Source organism: Callospermophilus lateralis, chromosome 1 (assembly GCF_048772815.1).
Source record: "Callospermophilus lateralis isolate mCalLat2 chromosome 1, mCalLat2.hap1, whole genome shotgun sequence".
NCBI lineage: Eukaryota > Metazoa > Chordata > Mammalia > Rodentia > Sciuridae > Callospermophilus > Callospermophilus lateralis.
Window position 1 is genome coordinate 23,920,873 of NC_135305.1, and position 21,786 is coordinate 23,942,658.

General features: G+C 38.8%; 1 protein-coding gene across 2 annotated transcripts in view; it reads left to right on the plus strand.

Annotated features, from left to right (window-relative positions):
- The first annotated feature begins 361 nt into the window (after positions 1–361).
- The window catches only part of Ube2h (ubiquitin conjugating enzyme E2 H), a 103,107-nt gene continuing 81,682 nt past the window's right edge, over positions 362–21,786 (plus strand). For both annotated transcript variants that reach the window (XM_076833213.2, XM_076833222.2), the window contains exon 1: positions 362–860. In XM_076833213.2, coding sequence (XP_076689328.1) covers positions 808–860 — 53 coding nt within the window. In that variant the 5' untranslated portion in view covers positions 362–807. The remainder of the gene's footprint in view (positions 861–21,786) is intronic.

A 21,786-nucleotide genomic window follows, 5' to 3' on the forward strand; every position in this document is an offset into this window, starting at 1 on the left:
GAGCAGAGTGTAGGGAACATGCCTGTATGGGATTTTCCTAGCTTTTGGCACCTGAGTAATTGACGCCTTGACCTCCTCCAGATACAAATAGCCTTTTTAACTGCATGTAACAAGGAGGATCGTAAAACAGGTAAATGTAATAATATTTCCATTATTTACTACTATCGTTTATGATGATGATAACGACAGTTAAGCGATGAAGTGTGTGGGGAAGTTGGGGGAGGGGGCAGAGTGTTGAGAGGACGAGAGAAAGAGGAACTACATCTCCCAGAATGCTCTGGGAAAGCACACGCCGCGGCGGCGCCCCACCCCTTCCACGATCAAACACGCCCACCTGATGACGTCACAGAGGTGACGTCACGGCGCCCAGAGCGAGGCTGGGGTAGAGAGGCCGACCGAGCAGGAGTCGTCCGCTTGTCGTGGAGGCTGCTAGGAGCCAGAGAGAGGGTGAGCGGGCGGGCAGACGTGCGAGCTAGAGCAGGCAGAAGGGAGCGTCGCGCCGCGCCGCGCGGAGGAGAGCCGGGGCCTGGCCGCGGCGGAACCACAGCCGGAGAGGGCAGCCCGAGCCGGGCGCCGCGGGGTCCCCACCCCCACTCGGCCGGACAGTGCCCGGTGTTTCCCCGTGCGGGGGGCGGCGGCGGCGGCTGACGGGACCCGAGAGGACCGCAGGGGGTTGCCACCTCCGCCGAGGAGCCGGCGCGGCCGCGGGCTCCTCAGAGCCGGGGCCCGGGGCCCGTGACAGACGGGCCGAGGAAGGGAGAGAGGCGGCGGCGGCTCAGGCGACGGGGAGGCAGCGGCGGCGACACCATGTCATCCCCCAGTCCGGGCAAGAGGCGGATGGACACGGACGTGGTCAAGCTGTATCCTTCTTGGAGGGGGAATTCGGGCTGCGTGGGGGGGGGGCGGTGTGGGGATGCCAAGGGCACCCCTGAAACCCAAGAAAGGGCCTTGGGGCACTCGAGGCCACTGTCCAAGACGCCCTCCCTCCCCCGTGCCTATGGCGGCTCCTTGGCACCTCCCAGGAGCCCAGGGCCTTTTCAGCTCCTCTTTATCTGCAGCACCCCGAAATATGCGTTGCTTCTCTCTCTGCATCCCCAGAGCCCGTGACTTTTCCTCCACAACGTTTGGACTCCCTAAACGGCTTTTTCTTTCCTTTTTTTTGGGCAGGATTAGCCACCTCTCTTTTCACTACCGAACCATCTTTCCTGTTTGTTCACCCTGGATTTAGGTACTCAAGGTAGAAATTCCCTAGAGGGAAGCCTTTCTCTCTTGAGATGCCCCTATTCCTTCTGCTCAGTGCTTCTTGAACTGGGGTAACTAAAGCGACCTCCTTTATCCCTAATTCCTTTCTATATTAGGAAGAGAGTAGTCTGCTCAGGGCCCCTCTTCTAATAAAGAGCTCTGTGTGTTTTAAATCAGAGAGTCCTGTTAAGCTTTCTGATGTCTAGGAGAACCTTCCTGTTTTCCTTTCCACTGACAAAGCCTCTCCCACCCATAGTTTTATGCGGTGAGGACCCCCAGGCCCTCCAGCTAGCCACCCTCCATATTGTGGATCTGACAGCTGGGAGGAAAGAGAGAAAGACGAGCTCCTGGACAAAATAGTCCCTGTACTATCCTTTGGAGCAAAACTCCCTCTGTGAGGGTCAGGCTCTTTTGGACTGCCTGCCCTGTCTTGCCAAGTGACACCCTTTATTTCCTGTCCCCCTCCCCCCAACTTATAAACTCCAGGTTGCAGTGGGAAAGCTGTAACTGATAAGAGTCCTTCAGGCAGTGGTTTTGGTTGGAGGCCAGACTGATTATTTCATGACCAGCTAGAGAAATTCGCGAAGGTTCCTGAGACAAATCAAGGGATTCTTTTTTTTGAGGGAGAATTTAGAGGGTGGGGTGAGCCACTGTTCTGAATAGCTAATCCCTAGGGAGAGGGGGAAGAGGGAATGGGGGGCGGTAGCTGGTGAAAGGCAGTTAAAAAGTCCTGTCTCCTGTTTCTCTTTCTGCTTCACCCCCATCCCCCCTCCATTTCCCCCTGTTGCAGGGTTTTGTTTATATAACTCAAGTTGTTTGGTTAGATTCTTCAGGTGAATTACTTCTTTTATTTGTTACTGTTTTTGATCGACTATTTTACCTCTTTGTAGACTAGGTCAATGATGATTGTCAAATGCTTAGTATGGAATTTGGTAAAGTTTTTAAAAAGTAGTTTTTGTATATGATATGAAAGTGGGGGATGGGAGTAAAGTTGCCTGGGCTCTTGAGATTTTTTTTTCATAATCTTTTCAGGAATAAAAAGGTGTTTTCTCCTTGCTGGGGATAGAAATTGGCTAGAAATTAGGAATACCTGTTAAATTTCTAAATCTAGGGTTTCAAGTTTAGAATTTTTTCAGGAGTGGGGTGGGGTGGGGTGGGAGTAGTAGCAGGGATTAGGGAGCAGCAAATAATAATGTACCAAATATGTCTAGACACAAGTGAAAGCAACTCTTTGAGCTGTTTGTAGCTGTGATTGTTTTGTAAATGTGTGAATGATACTAGTAACGTTGGCTTTTCATAAGGTTGCAGGAAAACTTCTATTACTGTGTGTACATTTTACACAAAGCAGTTTGGGGTTTTATTTTTGTTTAGAAACTAGGAAATGACATGGTGGCAGAGTCTTGGGTTATTTTTATCTTCAGAGTTACTGTCACACCTAATGCAAATTTCTACCTAAGGGATAATTGGGATAGAGTGAGGAAGAGAATTCCAGCTGGTTTTGATCGATGTCAGAGCCTCAAATTATGTCCATATAGAGATTAAAAAAAAAAAAATCGAGGATAAAGAGTGAGGCCTAACTTGACCTGATGCCTTTTCCATACAGTGCCTTTTGTTCATTTTGTAGTTGTGGCATCTAGAATGATTACTGCATTTAGGAGCTGGGGTGTGGGGGGTGGAGAGGGAGAGGAAAACAGACAAAGAACAGCAGGGTGTCTTTTTTCCCTCCCCCTAAGTGGCTTATTTCATAGCTTATTTTTAGTAGAAGATGAAGAAAGGCAAAGATGCATTGGCCTTCTGTTCTTTCCCAACCTTCCTTCTTGCTGACAAAAGAAAGCAGAGGCGCTTTAAAATTGCAGATCTCTGAGATAGGAGGATAATAGTCTGGGTATTTAAAAGCCAGAGGTTATCTTTATTTTGTGTTTATTTTCTGGTGTAATTTAGTTTGGAAGTTAAAATTTTTCTGCTTTCCTTTTGTGTGTGTGTGTGTGTGTGTGTGTGTGTGTGTATGTGTATGTGTATGTTGTGGGGGTGAGTGATTTTTGTGGCCTCCTTTCTCTCTTGAATTCACATTAGTAGGCCCAAATGGGGCCCACAATTTTTTAGTAAGATATATTTAGTAAAAAATTGAAGGGAAAATTCTCCAACCCATTACTAAAATGAGTATGATTGTGTGAAAGGGCTAAGGATTGGAAATGAAAGATGGTAGAGAGTAAGTGGAAAGAAAAGGTCTGAAGGAATTTACTCCTTGGCCCTCACTGCCCCTTGATGATTTCCTGGGTGTAGAGGCTGATAGCTGGTTTCATTGCAATCTCCTGTTTCAGCCCATTTTTGTCTGTCTCCTGAGCATAATTATACCACCACGATTTACAGCCTGGCAGGGAACCTATATAGTAGGAAAGTAGCGGTGTGGGGGTAGGGAAAGAAGAGGATCTGTAACTAATTGGCTACTGCTTTCTACCACCTTGCTAGGTTCTTTCTAGATGCCATCTCTGATTGTTTTTTGGAGTCGGTGATATTTCTTTTGTGACGGGTTGGTAGGAGGAGAGCTGACTCCCAAGTTATGCAGGGAGTGAGTGTGTTTTGCACCGATGCACTTAATAATCTGCTGGGCGATTATGCTCTGAAACTCTGACTCATTCATTGTTTCCTTTCTGATCCTCTGCTTAAGGGTTGTGCAAACCTCCCTAGGAGCCTAGAAACTGATTTACATGACTTTTGAGTGCTGTAGTAATGTGTCCACATCCAAGAGCTTGCAGCTAGCCCAAATCCTGTGGAATAGTGTGGCCATTTGTTTGCAAAGTCAGGTGGATTGGTGATCCTGTGCTGTTCTCAACCTGGCAACCTCTGAGGTTTTCCATCTTCAACTCGCTGATTTAGATTGCCTGAGAACTGGGACTCCGGTGACCTTAAAGCGTGATTTGCCCTAAAGGAATATCGGTTTAAGTTCTCCCCAGTGGAGGAACAAAGAGCTCAGATTACATGGGTTTCCTTGTTGGTGGGGGTTACTCGTTTCACCCTGTTGCACAGCCTTGGTGATCCTTTTATCTGTGAACCAGTGGCCCCTGCTGAAGGCTAGAGCTGCTTGTTTTGGAAAAGCATATGCAGGCAAAAGGCCGCAGGCAGAGCTCCTTGCAGCTCATTGGTTGCTCTGTTACTACCCGGAAAAGGAGGAGGGGTGGAGCTACTAAACAGCTGATGGAGTGTGTGACAAGAGTGTGTTTACATACAAAAGAGGTGGGGGCTGGGGAGACCTTGTGAGCTGGACCAAAGTGTGTTTTTAAGAGGTAATAATAGGAAACCTGACTTGTTGGCAAATAAGAAATGTTCAGGAAAATTAAGACTAGAAAAGCAGATCTTTTATAATGGAGACTTGGCATACACATATTTGTTACTGTTGTAAGATTTGGAAACTTAGAATACCAAGAGTTTTCAAAGACTATTTTTCAGAGAGAGCTCAGTAACAAAATAGGATATGCTACTTCAAATGTACCTAACTGACTCATAGGGAGGGATTCAAAAGTATGTTAGAAATATAAGCTCCCCTCTCAAAAGCTTCAACAGTGATGAAAGGGGCAGTGTACACTGTACTTACAAATGGCATGAGTTTTACAGAATCGCTTTAGGGTTTCTGTAACAAATTTAATGTTTGAACACCCCTTTTGTGCCAGTCCAGACATGGATTTTTTTTGGGGGGGGTAGTAGTGAAAATTCAGTGCAAGTGGTCATGATGCTTATGGAATTAAAACAACAACATTTTTTTTTTTTTAAATCAGAACAGTCTGTGTCAGGTCAGCTCTGCATGCATCACCTTGCTGTTTGGGTAACTTGTATTTAATTTCAGAATTTTAATTACATGGAAAGATTAAGGGCTAGGGGATATAGTTTATTGGTACTTGTCCACCCTGCTCAAGGGCCCTGGGTTTGATCTTCAGCACCATCACCAAAAAGAAAAAAGAGTGCAGTGGGGTATTTAAAATATACTTTGAAAAACCTGAAACAAAACCAAACATTAAAATGTATAACCATTTGTTTTTGACTTCAACTTTGGGATTTTGTTGTTAATGGATAGTTATTCTGTCCCTAAGTTGTCTTCGTTACTCTTTAATTTCTGTTCAAAGTATAGACAATTCTGTAATCTTTTAACTAGCTCCAGTGTCAATTGGGAACCTGCGGTTTGCCTTTTATTTCCTGTGGCCTCTTGTTTAGTGAGATGAAAGATGGAATAGTCTTATGGTCTTCAAGCTAAAAGTTAAAAGATTTGGCAACTCCCAGTGTTGTGAATTTGCTTTCCCTGCTTAGATTTTGGTGACAAATATAACATACTGGTACTTATTTTGGTTAAGCAGGAACCTACATGAGTAAGCATTGACAACTTCAGAACATCTGATTCCTGCAGTGCATTTACACACAAGCCTAAAAATTCAGCTTTTAGAGGGAAATAATCTATTGCAGATATGACCCATGAAAGTCCCTTTCCCTGTTTCTGTGCATGCATTAAAACAATCTACCTTTGATGGTTTTTCTAGCATTGTGATTTTCAAGCTCCTTCACCAGTGTTTTTCACATATATACATACACCATACACATATACTTGTTATTTTGGTTATTGTTAACAGATTTAATGGTTCTAAGAGCTATTGTTTTTTTTAGGCTTGAATTCAGACCTTACATTACAGGGCTTACAATGTAATAGCATTTTACCTATAGACTCAGAGTATATGTTTTAATAAAATAGTAGAAAGACTTAGTTGGATTATAAAAGTAATAAGGTAATTGGGGAAAATACAGGTTACCATAAGGGAAAGAAAACAGTCACCCATCATCCTATCCTTTAAACAATAGTTCTTAAACTTCAGTTTGATCTTAATCACCTGAAGGGTTTGTTAGAACAGGTTACTGGGTCCCACCCCCAAAATTTTCTGATTCAGTAGGTCTAAGTAGTTCTCAGGTGATAACTGTTGTGCCTGGTCTCAGCATCATTTAATAATCATTATTAAATGTTAATTTTGGGGCTAGGGTTGTGGCTCTGTGGTAGAGTGCTTGCCTTGCACGAGTGAGGCACTGGGTTTGATCCTTAGCATCACGTATAAATAAATAAAGGTATTGGGTCTATCTACAACTAAAAATTTTTTTTAAGAAGTCAACATTTTGCTGTTCTTTCATATCGGTCTTTTTTACTCTCCCTAGGATATATTGTTTTAAACCTGTTGGTCATACTGTATGTGCCTGCTGTGTTTTTGCTCAATATTTTTGCAACTGTTATTCCCAGTTAAAACTATTAGATATAAGGAATAGCTCTTGTAATATGTCCTTCCATAGCTGTGCTATTGATTTCTTTGCCATTTTTTATTGAATAAGATTGTAATGAACTTCTTTGCAGCTCAATGGTCGAGCACTTGTCTAGCATCCATGAGGTTCTGGGTTCCATCCCTAGCACCACCAGAAAAAGAAAAAGAAAAATCTTTGCTCATAAGGCATTTTCTTAAGGTTATTCCTATTTTCCAGAAATGAAATTCTTGATTTTGAAAAGCAGAAATTTGAATTAAAATATTTAATTGAAAAATAGATCCCACATTCAGTGGCCTCATTTTTTTGTTGCAGTTTATTTATTAAAAATTGTTTTTAGTTGTAGATGAACACACAGTATCTTTCTTTATTGGTGCTGAGGATCAACCCAGTGACTCACACATTCGAGGCAAGTGCTTTACTACTGAGCTTCAGCTCCAGCCCTATTTTGTTGCATTTTTTTTGGTGTCATTTTGTTACAGAAACAGCCTGGAATAGTGATTAAAGATGAGTTCTGATTTCTTTGTTTAAATGTTCTTGTTTTTTGTGATAATCGTTATTCACAAATTAGGTATACTTTGGGTATCTACTATAAGTAGGTAAGTTAGATACGTTACATTCATGAACACACAGCTCTAAATGGCAAGAGCTATAATATTAAAATTAATTTTTGTTATCTTTTGATTTTTTCCCTTTTCTAGTGAGATTTAATTGACATAATCTGTACATATTTAAAATGATTTGGTAAATTTTTAAAGTTATAGATCACACACGAAACCTGTGTCACCATAATCAAAATAGGGAATACATTCATCTTCCCCTACCCCAAATTTCCTGTATCCCTTTGTAATCCTTTGTTCCATCCTTCCAATCCTTGATCTGATTTCTATCACTATAGATGATTTTGCAGCTTCAAGAATTACATGTAAATGAAGTAATGGGAGTCAGAGTATATATTTTTTTTTGTGTGTGTAGATTCTTTTGCTCAGTTTTGAGATTCAGCTGTGTAGTTGATTTCTTTCTTTCTTTCTTTCTTTCTTTCTTTCTTTCTCTCTCTCTCTCTCTCTCTCTCTCTAGGAACTTGAACTCCAGGGTACTCTACCACTAAGCTATATCTTCTGTCCTTTTTGTTTTTATTTTGAGGTGGAATCTTGCTGAGTTGCCCAGGCTACCCTCTAATTTATGACCTTCTTTTCTCAACCTCCCCAGTTTTGGAGTTGGGATTATGGATGTGTGCCTCTGTGCCCAGCTTTGAATTTTCTTCTCTCTTATTTATTTATTTATTTTTTGTACTGGAGCTTGAAGCTAAGGGAGCTTTACCACTGAGCTACATCCTATCCCTTTTTTATTTCTTATTTTGAGACCGGACCTCCTTAAATTTCCTAATCTATCTTTGAATCCTTGAATTTGCAACCTCCTGCCTCAGTCTCCTGAGTATCTAGAATCACAGGCACGCACCACCACAACTAGCCAAGAACTAAATTTTCATTGTGAAATATTTTTGTTTTGTAGACCTTTGAAATAGCACTTTTTTTGTGGTACTAGGGATTGAACCCAGGCCCTTGAGCATGTTATGTATGCATTCTTCCACTGACCTACATCCCCAACCTGAAATAACATTTCCATAATTACGGTCACAAATACCTATTTAATATTTGTATTTGCTAAGAAGATTCTGTCTTTTTGTAAAGATAAATACTTTTTTGATACCTGTATTGACGTGAATTTTTTTTTTGTAGTACAGGGTATTGAACCCAGAGTGGTGTACTACTGAGCTACACCCATTTACCTCTTTCATTTTATTTATTTATTTATTTATTTATTTATTTATTTGTGGTACTTGGGGTTGAACCCGAGGTGCTCTGCCACTGAACTATATATATCTCAAGCCCTTTTTGTTTTATTTATTTATTTATTTTTTTAAAAAGAGAGAGTGAGAGAGGAGAGAGAGAGAGAGAGAATTTTTTTTTTTTTTTTTAATATTTATTTTTCAGCTATCGGCGGACACAACATCTTTGTTTGTACGTGGTGCTGAGAATCTAACCCGGGCCGCACACACGCCAGGCGAGCGCGCTACCACTTGAGCCACATCCCCAGCCCTTGTTTTATTTTTTGAGACAGAGTCTCATTAAGTTGCCCAGGCTTGCCTTAAACTTGGGATCCTCCTGCCTCAGCCTCATAAGTAGCTGGGATTACAGGTGTGTACTATTGTACCTGACAGAATGTGTTTTTAACATGACATTACTTTAGCACCTCCAGTGAAATTTATATCTGTTTACAAGTACTTGCATAATACTCTGAATAGTATCTTCAGTTTTCATATGGAGTGAACTTAGGTAAAAGGAACCAGTAGTAACTCAGTGGCAGAATCTGAAATAGATTTAAAGAGGTTAGGATATTCCTTAATAAGCTTTTCTGGAATTTTTAAAAGTTTTTAATATGGTACTTAAAAAAACTTTTTGACCTCCCATATGAGTTATTTAGTAGCCTAATAAACATTGTCATAATAAAAAGCTGCTTTGTAATTGTTACTATTGCATTATCTGGTAAATTAAGAACACTTGAGTTTATATTTGGTATTTTATTTAAAATAACATTACTGACAGCCAGAACTTTTAGTTTGGCTAACAAGAAAAAGAACTTGGTTTAAGTCTATTTTAGGTTGGAGTCAGTAGCAGTGTGTTCAGTGAGTACTGTTTCACTGGTCAGACACAGGAATGGTGCTCTGAGCATGTAAATTAAAATGTATTTCCTAATTGCCCAAGTGAAATTCCAGTGCAGTATAGAAATCTGTGCAGAGAAGTCAGTTTATGCTTTTTGAGAGGCTGTTGTTGGCATTAGTGATTCTAATAGCTCAGTATGACATCTGAGAGGAATTTTTAAGAATCTTTTATACTGGGGATTGAACCTACAGATACTTTATCACTGAGCCCCCAGCCTTTTTTATTTTGAGACAGGGTTTTGCTAAGTTGTCAAGATTGCTCTCAAACTTGTGATTCTCCTGCCTCAGACTCCTGAGCAGCTGGGATTGTAGGTGCATGCCCACCTGAAGTGTGTGTATTTTTTTTTTTTTTATGAGGTCCTGTATTTTTTTTTTAAGGAGAGAGAGAGAGAGAGAGAATTTTTAATATTCATTTTTTAGTTTTCGGCGGACACAACATCTTTGTTTGTATGTGGTGTTGAGGATCGAACCCGGGCTGCACGCATGCCAGGCGAGCGCGCTACCGCTTGAGCCACATCCCTAGCCCGTGTGTGTATTTTTTAATTGGTTCTTTTTAGTCTGAATTGTATTTTTATGGATAGGTTCTATGGTTTTGTGTAATTCTGTGTACCTTACCAGATTCTTGAGGAAGGTGACTGGCTGGTTGTAGCCTGGTTCTTATGGTATCTGCCTGTGCCCAACAGAACTCAAATCCCCAAGGGCCAAGAGAGAGGCTCTGTAGGACAGCTGTCTGCTCAGAGGATTGAAGGAGCCTTTTTACTTTCCCATGGAATGTAGGGCATTTAGTAGGTGGTTTGAATAGGTGCTCATGATTTGGCCTGGCCCTGTGTAGAAATCTGGAAGGAGTAAGGTAGAAGCTTGGCTGGACCTTGCCATACCACTCTTAGGAAGATGGGCATAGCTGGTGGGTTTGTCTTTGGGCTCATAAAAGGATCCTGGGCAGTAACACTAGGAGGAACCATAGTTAGGGATTTAGAAAATATTACTTAATGGGAATAAAGCCTTTTTTTCTTTTTGGTACTGAGAATTGAACCTAAGAGGTGCTTTACTACTGAGCCACATTGCCATCCCTTTTTTATTTTTTGAGATAGGGTCTCACTGAATTACTTGTGGTCTTGAACTTGTGATACTCCTGCCTCAGCCTCCTGAGTCACTGGGATTTCAGGCATGTGCTGCTGTCACACCCAGCTGAAATTGTGTTGTTCAACCTTCTTGGTTGCTAAATCTTTTTTTTTTTTTTTTTTTTTGATAGTATTGGAGATTAAATCCCGGAACGCATTAACACCTAGTAGTTCTATAGTCCTTTTTATTTTTTATTTTGAGACAGGATCTTGCTAAATTACCCACACTGACCTCGAACTTGTGATCCTCCTACCGTAACTTCCTGAGTTCCTGAGATTACAGGCATGTGCCACCTTGCCAGGTTTGTTTTCTAACTTTTAAACCATTTTTATTGAGGCATTATGCATGAAAGGATATATTCCCTACATCTGAGATTGAATGTAGTTATGCATCTTCTTTTTTAGTATTAGGCAATTTTTTCCATGTTTCATATTTTTATCATGTACACTTTTCAGGGTTTCTTGGATTATAAAATCTTAGTTGAAGCAATATAAGTAGAAAAACTAGATACAGAGTGTGCCTGGTTGTGACACCTGAGAAGCAATTGAGTTGCCACTCAGCCTAGTGAAAAATAAATTTTGTTGTTTTGTTCTATTGCTGCCAATGTAACTTTGGTTTTATGGATTTTGCTTTTTAGTCATTTGACTTTATATTGCATGGACAGTTTTTCTGAAAATTTGATTAAGAAGTTCAGAGGTCAGGTGTGGTGGCACACGCCGACTCAGGAGACTAGCAGGAGGATCACAAGTTCTAGGGCAGCCTGGGCAACTGAGCAAGACCCCGTCTCAAAATAGAAATGACTGGGCATGTGGCTTAGTAGTAAACTTATTTTGTTTAGAAAACAAAACAAAAAACCAACAAAAAAAGTTCAGGTAAACATTTCCACAAAGTAGCATTTATACAAGGTTGATTCAGTTAGTGTGTCCAACAAGTATAATATAGTTGGATATATTGTTTTCTGGTCTTAATATTGACTGCTGGTTGTTTAGTACCCTTTTTCTAATCTTTGAATCTAAATCTGCAAATAAATTAAGTCTCCTTGGCAACAGCTTGAAACTGTATAATTTTTTAGAAATATTTTTAGTTGTAGATGGACACAATACTTTTTATTTAATTTTTTTTTTTAATGTGGTGTGAAGGATCAAATCCATTGCCTCACATGTGCTAGGTCTAAGTGCTCTACCACTGAGCTACAACCCACCCTATATGACCTTTTTATTTCACTCCCCAGGAAAGGAACTGGCTTGGTTGGTTGGGATTTTTTGTTTGTTTACACCAAATGGTCATTTTTATAGGCCTTAAATTCTCACAGCTGTGAATTGGTAATTGGTCAGATCACTAATCCAAACTGAGTGTATCAAGAAATCATCCCAAATGAAAATCTACTGTCTTCTATTAAGCTAGATATTAAAAATATTTGCAGGGCTGGGGTTGTGGCTCAGCGGTAGAGCACTTGCCTAGCATGCATGAAGCACTAGGTATGATTCTCAGCACCACATATAAATAAATAAAATAAAGTCTATTGGTAACTAAAAAAAAAAATTAGAAAAATTTTGCAAAAATGAAATCATCTCATGAAGTTGCTTTTGGGCAGTTTAGGTTCATATTACAAATTATATTCTAGTTGATGAACACAGGAGGGAATGCATTTTAAGTGCTTGTATTTTTTAAAATATTTACTTATTTATGTATCTTAGTTTTAGGTGGACACATTATTTTGTTTTTATGTGGTGCTGAGGATCGAACCCAGTGCTCATGCATGTTAGGTGAGCACTCTGCCACTGAGTCACAACCCTAGCCCCTTTTAAGTGCTTGTATTTTTTGACGTGAATTTTAGCTCTTTATTGTAATTTGCCGTATTGCTTAAAGTATATTTAGTATACCAAAATATAGAACACAGTGTATTTGATAGCAGAATTGTCAGATGAATTGAGAAAACAAGCACTGATCTTGGCAACATGAACATTGTGCCTGTTAACTTTACAAACTCGAGTGATTCAATTCTCTCTAGCTGCCATCTTTTTTTTAATATATATTTTTTAGTTGTAGATGGACATAATACCTTTATTTTATTCTTACATGGTGCTTAGGATTGAACCCAGTGTCTCATGTGGGAGGAAAGTGCTGTACCATTAAGCCACACTTGGAGCGAGCCCCCCTAGCTGCCATCTTGACAAGAAGGAAAAAAAAAATTCCTGCTTTTTGCCCCCTGTTGTATTCTAAAAGATTTTTTTTTTTTTAAACTTTTTTTTTTAGTTTTAGATGCACACAATACCTTTATTTTTATGTGGTGCGGAGGATTGAACCCAGTACCTTCCACTTGCAGGGTGAGCACTCTACCACTGAGCTACAACCTCAGCCCATAGTTTTTGTTTTATCCAGTGTTGTGGCTGGAGCTGAGGGCCTTGCATATACTAGTGCTCTACCATTGAGCTATATACCCCCAGCCTTAAAACCTTAAAGATTTTTGGAAAAACAAACTACATTTTTTTGTTGTTGTTAGATTTGTTCTGTAGTTGGAAGAAATAGACCTCTGAATATGTTCTTTAGTCAGATTATCTGAATTGTTGAGCATTTTTTTTTTTTTTGACAGTAAAGAAAAGTAGCTCTTGGGCTGGGGATGTGGCTCAAGCGGTAGCGTGCTCGCCTGGCATGTATGTGGCCCGGGTTCGATCCTCAGTACCACATACAAACAAAGATGTTGTGTCCACCGAAAAAAAACTAAAAAATAAATATGAAAATTCTCTCTCTCTCTCTCTCTCTCTCTCCAAAAAAAAAAAAAAAAAAAAGAAAAGTAGCTCTTAAATGCTATCTTGATTATCCAGTGACATATATATGTTTTTTTGTGCCATCAGTCATGCCTTTGTGAAAACTTAATTTTATCTCTCTACAGATTCCTGGATTAGAATAGTTAGAAACCATATTCTTTCTATCTTTGAGTAATAAATGGGACTTCTCCCTTGTTTGTGATTTAGCTAAGATCTTTTTTTTTTTTTTTTTTTTTTTAAAGAGAGAGTGAGAGAGGAAGAGAGAGAATTTTTAATATTTATTTTTTAGTTTTCGGCGAACACAACATCTTTGTTTGTATGTGGTGTTGAGGATTGAACCCGGGCCGCATGCATGCCAGGCGAGCTCGATACCACTTGAGCCACATCCCCAGCCCCAAGCTAAGATCTTTATAACATGTAAACCATGCTGTATTGGAAAGACCACAGGTTGGTTTAAAAAGAGTGCAGTTTTTTGTTCGTTCTTTCCTTTTTTTTTTTTAAATACTGGGGAATTGAACCCAAGGGCATTTTACCACTGAACTACATTCCTAGTCCTTTTTTTAAAAAATTTTGAGACAAGGTCTTGCTATGTTGCTGGGTCTGGCCTCAAACTTTGATCCTCCTGCCCAAGCCTCCCGAATTGATGGTATTATAGGCATGAGCCACCATGCCTAGCCAAGTACCATTTCATTCTCATTTTCATATATTGTTTTCAAATCTATGTCTGTTTTATATTAGTGTTCTTAGCTTTTGTTTTGTTTTTATTTTTTGTGCTGTGCTGAGGATCAAATTTGGGGCCTTGTGGGTAATACTAAGCATGTGCTCTACCACTGAGTTTTATACCCCCAGCCCCTTAGCCTCTACTTTTTAATTTTTTTTTTAGTTGTAGATGGACTCACACCTTTATTTTATTTATTTATTTTTATATGGTGCTGAGGATCAAACCCAGTGCCTCACACATGCTAGGCAAGCGCTCTGCCACTGATCTACAACCCCAGACCTAGCTTCTAAGAATCAAGCAAGACAGTTAAACTCTTGGCAGGAAAGTAACTTTAATATCTCTCCTTCTCCATCCTGCCCTTAAGGGGAAGATACTTCCAGATACTTTTTCAGTATCTTACATTCAAGCTTAATTAAAAGTAATCCAGGCTGGGCATGGGCACGTGCCCTATGCTTATAATTCTAGTGAATAAAGAGTCTGAGACAGGAGGACTGCAAGTTTGAGGCCAGCCTCAACAATTTAGTGAGACTCTGTCTGAAAAATAAAAAGGAGTTGGGATGTAGATTAGTGATAAGCACCTCTGTTGTTCAATCCCCAGTACAAAAAAAAAAAAAAAAAGCCAGATCCTTTTTCATAGGAGTTTGAAAAAATATACTTGGTCTATTTTATTTTGTGTAGTTTGATAATAATATATTAAACTTATACTTGGTTATGCTAAAATGTATAATAGTTTATAATTTTGATATGTATCCTATGAATATCAAAAATAACAAAGCCTTGGGGCTGGGGTTGTGGCTCAGCAGTAGAGTGCTCACCTCACATGTGGGCAGCTCTGGGTTCAGTCTTCAGTACCACATAAAAATAAATAAATAAAAACAACAAAGCCTTAATTAAATTTATCCTAACTATGTCACTGAAGTCAGACATCAAGGAATTTGTTTGGCACCTGAATTTTGTGTTCTTTATTGGTCCTTGGCTCTCCTTATCACTGGTGGATTTTTTTTTTTTTTTTCCCTAAGCTACTTTTATACAGTCTGGTCAGTGCATTTGAGACTCAGAAACTGCCTACTGTGTTTTCGTTAAGTCTTCAAGGAAGGAAGTCTAGAGGTCTCCTTCTCATAGTAACCTCCTGTTGTCTCCTACAGGCAAGGTAAAGGAGGAAGCTTATTGCCAGGATTAAGTTTTAGCCCTGTTGCATCTTATAATTGAAAGAATGGATGATGAAATACCATGTCTACTTGTGCTTATTTTCCATTTTTTCCCCCACGCTAGGGATTAAACTCAGAGCTTTGCCCCATGCTAGGCAAGCATTCTACCACTGAGTGACAACCCTGTCCGTATTCTCCAGTTTTTGGTGACGTGATAAATGTATTCATGCCTTTGAACTGATTATCTTTTTTTTAAATTTTTTTTTTTTTTTTTTTTTTTAGTGGTAGGTGGACACAATATCTTTATTTCATTTTTCTGTGGTGCTGAAGTTCCAACCCAGGCCTCATATGTGCTAGGCGAGCACTCTACCACTGAGCCACAACCCTAGCCCCTGAACTGATTATCTTAATTGACAGATGTATATGTTTTTCTCTTTCCTAACTGGGAAATAGAATTAAAACACCTATTTTTTTTAATAGAATCAGAAAATAGTGTATGATTTACATGCTTTTAAATTGGGACTTATTACTCATTTAATGAATTGGATAAAACGTATTGGTTTCAGTCTGCCAATTGTGGCTGTTTTATTTCTTAAATGTCATTCTTAAAGTGTTTTGTCAGCTCAGATGAAGTTCTGATGACATCTTATTATTTAAAGTTAAATTTTAGTACTTATTATACTTACATAGATTTTAGCATGTTTTTTTACTTGTAAAAAGCCTGGATTGCAAATCGTACTATTTGCAAAGCAGTGGTTGCTTTCTGAATATAAAGGCTCCTTGAATGGAAATTAATAATTATGCTCTCTCTAGATAATATTATTTTGTTCCTCAGTAGCAGTTTCAGAGGTACCAATGCTTGGCTGTATTTCTTCCACTTGAGAGAATAAATTCTGGTAACTTTGTTTTTATTATTGGCCAAGGTTGAAATAAGGAAACTACTTTTCATCTGGGACTTTTAAAATCAGTTTTGCTAGTTAGTAATCAAATTTGTTATGTGAAAATAAAATTAAAGTAAAATTAAAACATAGCCTAATAATCCCTCAGTTAATTATATTTATGAATATAAGATTCACAAAGAAAAGACAGTAGGATGTATTTTGGTATCTCTTTACAATTATAGAACAGATGGCACATTGCTTCATGTATGTGTGTTTGTGTGATGTGTATTTTTTCCCCTCAGTATTGGCAATTGAACCCAGGGGTGCTGTACTCCTTAGTTGCATTCTCAACCCTTATTTATGTCTTTTTATTTTGACATAGGGTCTTGCTAAATTGCTGAGATTGGCCTTAAACTTGCAATCTTTCTACCTCAGCCTCCCAAATCCTGAAATTACAGGTGTGTGACACCACACCTGGCTACATCTTACATTCTTTTTTTTTAATATTTATTTTTTAGTTTTTGGCGGACACATCTTTGTATGTGGTGCTGAGGATCGAACCCGGGCTGCATGCATGCCAGGCGAGTGTGCTACCGCTTGAGCCACATCCCCAGCCCAACATCTTATATTCTTGAGGTATCTAAATTTTAAGTGCCCTGTCAAAAATTTCTTTTAAACATTTATTTTTTGGGTGTAGATGGACACAACACAATGCCTTTATTTTTATATGATGCTAAGGATCAAACCCAGGTCCCGCCCATGCTAGGCGAGTGCTCTACCGCTGAGCCACAATCCCAGCCCCCTTGTCAATAATTTAAAAAAAGTAAAATAAGCCTATAAAGTGCCTGATTTTGGAGGCTTTTGTCAGAATAGAATGGCAATATGCTGTTCCTTTCAAAATTTTTTGTATTTAATCACCAGAATTATCTTTATTTTTTAGAAGGTGGACTAGGATATGGGGCATAATTGAGTAAAAGAATATTCCAGTGTCCAGGTAGGATCCTGTTAAAGAGTTTGCAACAGTTCAGTACTTGAGCACTTAAGTTTTTTATCCTTATTCTTTTAGTACTCTCCAGATATTTTAAATGTCTTTTTTAGGAGATTTAATTGCTAGCATTTTTCTTGATGTTTAGACTCTTTGTCAGTTTTTCTTTGTTTTACAGTGGTATTATTTTAGTTTCAAGACAGGTAAGCATATATAAAGACTTTAGATGCCTATCAACCTCCTGGTTCTGAGGATTGAACCCGAGCGTGCTTTACCACTGAGCTACATCCCTTTTATTATTTTGAGATGGGGCCTTGCTAAGTTGCTGAGTGAGGCTGGCCTTGAATTTGTGATTCTCTTGCCTTATCACTGGGATTATAGGCATGTGCCATCATGCCTAGTTGGTTTTTGCTTTTTTTGGACAAAGCATTTTAGATTTATAGAAAAGTTGCAAATATAGTTCAGAGAGTTCCTTTACTTCAGCCAGTTTCCTTTATGTTATCATTTTATACGATTGTGGTACATTTGTCAAAACTAAGAAACTAACATTGGCATGTTATTGCAACTCAGAATTTATTCCTCAGGATACCTGTTTTTTTGTACAATCTGTAAGTCAAAAGTATATGTAACTAGCTGTTTAAATTGGTTCAGCAACCCAGGTGATGCATTTTTAGAACTCTGGCTTTAAATATAATACTAACACTCAGATGTCACATAGGTGCTAAGTGTCAGCTGTGTGGCACTTAAGGCCACCTTACTGACTTGATGACTCTGGGCAGTGATTAGCTGGTTCTTTGTCTCTCTGGTTCTTTGCTCACCTTAAATTTAGTGCCCTGTGGGTCACATTCAGTGAACAGAGCTCTAGTACTCTTAAGAAAAAAAAAAGACTCACTTGAATCAAATGTATGAAAGATGAAAAAAATAAAAATTAAAAAAAAAAAGAAAAAAAAAGTATTAACTTTTAAAATAAAAATGTAAGAATGCTATTTTATAGTATAAAAAGTTTTATATATATTTTAAAGATTTTTTTAGGGAGGGTGCTGGGGATTGAGCAAGATTTTTTTGGGGGGGTGGGTACCAAGGATTGAACTCAGGGGCATTCAGCCACTGAGCCACATCCACATCCCTATTTTTTTTTTTTTTTTTGATTTTTTTTTTTTTTAATATTTATTTTTTAGTTTTCGGCGGACACAACATCTTTGTTTGTATGTGGTGCTGAGGATCGAACCCGGGCCGCACGCATGCCAGGCGAGCGCGCTACCGCTTGAGCCATATCCCCAGCCCGATATTTTTTGTATTTTATTTAGAGACAGGGTCTCACTGAATTGCTTAGCACTTTACTTTTGCTGAGGCTGGCTTTGAACTCGAAATCCTCCTGCCTCACTTCCCACGCTGCTGGAATTATAGGTGGTGACCACTACACCTGGGGAGCAAATATTTTTTAAATTTAGAAACATGTAACTTTTTCCAGATTGACCTTTTTACTTTCTTCAAAACAATCTTAGTAGGGAGTAGCTAAATTCTGTACATCTGACCCATTCTGTCTTTAATTTGACATTTGTTATCCTTGTTGTATGATGTGGTACTTTTAAAAAAAATTTTTTTTAATATTTATTTTTTAGTTGTAGGTGGACAACAGTATCTTTTTTATTTTATTGCTTAAAGAGAGAGAGAAATTTAATATTTATTTATTTATTTATTTTTCTTAGTTTTTGGCAGACACAACATCTTTTTTTGTATGTGGTGTGCTGAGGATTGAACCCGGGCCGCACGCATGCCAGGCGAGTGTGCTACTGCTTGAGCCACATCCCCAGCCCATATTTTATTGCTTTTTTAATGTGGTGCTGAGGATTGACCCCAGTGCCTCACGCATCCTAGGCAAGCGCTCTGCCTCTGAAGCACAACCCCAGCCCCTGGTACTTTTCATTCTAATGAATTTTATATTTATTCTTGCAGTATCTTTGCTTTGAGATGTTACAGCTCACTTTTTGTGGATTAAAAGCCTGGGCCATGTGGGTCTGTTCAAAGTTCTGAGATCATAGAGTAAATCCTTATGGTGGATTTGGGGTTGACAGGGGTTTCCTTCATAGCACAGTTTACATATGTCATAGGTGCCCAGGACATACCTGTTAAATGAATAGAATAAATAATATACTTCAGAGTTTCCCCCAAGTTCTTGGATTGTTTTTAGACTGAATTTTGGCACTCATAATAGAAACAGTTTGGAAGTCATACTGAAGAGGGGCAGCTCTTCCACAAATGGTAGGAATTGAAATTCTTTTTTCTTATCTCAGTACTAAGGGTTGGACACGGAGTCTGGCATAGGCAAGGTAAGTGCTGTACCACTGAGCTACCGTCTTAACCCTTTAAATTTGTTTTTTTATTTTGAGATAGTCTTGCTAAGTTGGCCAGGATGGCTTTGAACCTGTAATCTTCCTGCCTCAGCCTCCTAGTAGCTGGGATTACAGGCATGTGTCACCATGCCTTGCTTGTTAACACTTTTAAATGAATTATTTTTAATATCTAAAATGGTCAATATCAAAAAGTACAACTCATACTAAAAAAAAAAATTCCTTTGAGTTCTAAAGACACTCTTTAAAATCTCAAACTACTTTTACTGAAGCATTTGAGAAACACTACTCTAACAAAGACAGATTGAAAGGGAAATTGTCCTCAGGTATGGTGGCACATGCCTGTAATACCAGCAATTTGAGGAGGATTATAAATTTGTCATGTTGTGATAAAGTTTCAGAAATTCTTAAATTTGTACCCAGCATACTATCTGGCATATTAGTAGGTTCTTTAATAAAATACTTGATGGGGCTGGGGATGTGGCTCAAGTGGTAGCACAATCGCCTAGCATGCGTGAGGCACTGGGTTTGATTCTCAGCACACATAAAAATGAGATATTGTGTCCACCTAAAACTAAAAAATAAATATTAAAAATAAAATACTTGAATCAGATCAAGTTGAATTACACAGTAAATCATGAAAATACACATTGAGCCTGGAAGGGAAATTGTTATTGCATAAAAGATAGCAAATATTTTTATGTTAGTAAATAATGTCAAGTTTGCATATTTTCTAAATTCTAACAGACTTTTTTCCACATCTTAACATCTTTGAAATTGAGATTTCTTAAAATTGGTGTGAGTCACTTTATACAGCTTTTTCCTTTTTGGTATTGTCATAAAGTAGTGGTGTGTTGAACATGTGACAAAGGATGGTATCGACTGCGGAGAAAAGGAAACATCCTGGATTGCAGTTCAGTTCTAAATTATAGGATCTTCCCCTCCCCTGTCGCCCTGGTACTGGGGATTGAACCCAGAGGTATTTCACCACTCAGCTACATCCTCAGCCCTTTTCACTTTTTGAGACAGGATCTCACTAAGTTGCTTAGGGCCTCACAAAGTTGCTGAGGTAGCTCCCAAATTTGTGATCCTTCTGTCTCAGCCTTCTGAGTTGCTAGAATTACAGGCATGTACCACCTTGCCCAGCCAGTAGATGTTTTTCTTCTTGGGCACTGAATTAACTGGGCAGTTGACAATGGGCTCATTGTTGGAATATTCTATTCATAAAGCAATTATCTTTATTAAAAGCCAGAAGACTAGACTTAAATGCTATAATACACACTATTACACATAAAGCTTATACAAATCTTGTTTTTTATATATGTAAAGCTTGCTTTCTTGTTTAATTATGTTGTTTATGTTCTTGTCAGCACTTCCCCCATCCTTTCAGTAAGTTCATTTAAAGATGTTAACGAAGTCTGTTATTAACATTGGGCCTCTATTTTATTTTGTGTAAAAAAGAATAGGGTCATGACTTGGAGACATAAAGATATTATATGAATAATAGCACAGGAACTTTAAGTTTAAAACAAGGATAGGGCCTTGAGAAAATAATGGAGTTAAGCCTATCAGAGAAGGCTTCCTAAAGGAAGCTGAATGTCATGGAGCAGGAGGTCCCTAATGAAGTGGAAGTTGATAGGTGGCTTAGCTTGATTAAAGGACCGCATGCGTGCGGCCCGGGTTCGATCCTCAGCACCACATACAAACAAAGATGTTGTGTCCGCCAAAAACTAAAAAATAAATATTAAAACTCTCTCTCTCTCTTCTCTCTCTCTCTCTCTCTCTCTCTCTCTCTCTCTCACTTTCTCTCTAAAAAAAATTTAATGGATAGGAAAGAGTGCATGGAATTTTGGTGTATTATTTTGAAATGCATACACTTTTTCAGATACGTGATATACTTGAAGAAGTTAAATACAGAGGAATGATACAGGTTTTGGTCTTAAATTTGGGTTTGCATCTGTCTTTGCCTTTGTTTCCTCATCCAAAAAATGAAGAAAATACTTATAGTTTGTTTGAGGTTTATGTGAAATATATGTATGTGAATGTGTCTTGAATATAATTGTTTAGTGAATAGCTCAGTTAGGAATTTAGTGGCAGTAATGGAAATTTGGCAGGCAGATAAGGAAGGCAGGCTCTGTGGGACTCGGATTCCTTCTGACTGTCTACTCAACTGGATACTGTATGGCTTATATCCTAGAGGGCTGCTCCTGCCATCACATTAGTATTTCATGCAGGAGGGGGAAGAAAGGTGATGAGGAAGCCAAAGGAATAAGAACCAGCAGACTGCTCCCTCCTCACACCTGCCTTTTAAGGAACTTTGCTGAGTGTCCTTCCCCTACCAATTGCGCCGATAATCCTGGGCAATAAAGATCAACTCACGAACTCTAGCTGCAAGAGAGGTTGGGAACTGTAACTTTTTGACTGTGTTGAATTAAATGGAGGTTTTATTAGTAAGAAAGAAGGAGTAAATAAATATGGGATTGAATCTAGCAGGGTCTTCCATAGTGATTTTTTTTTAGATGTTTTTTCTTTCATTTACATTTTTGAGGGCATTATTATG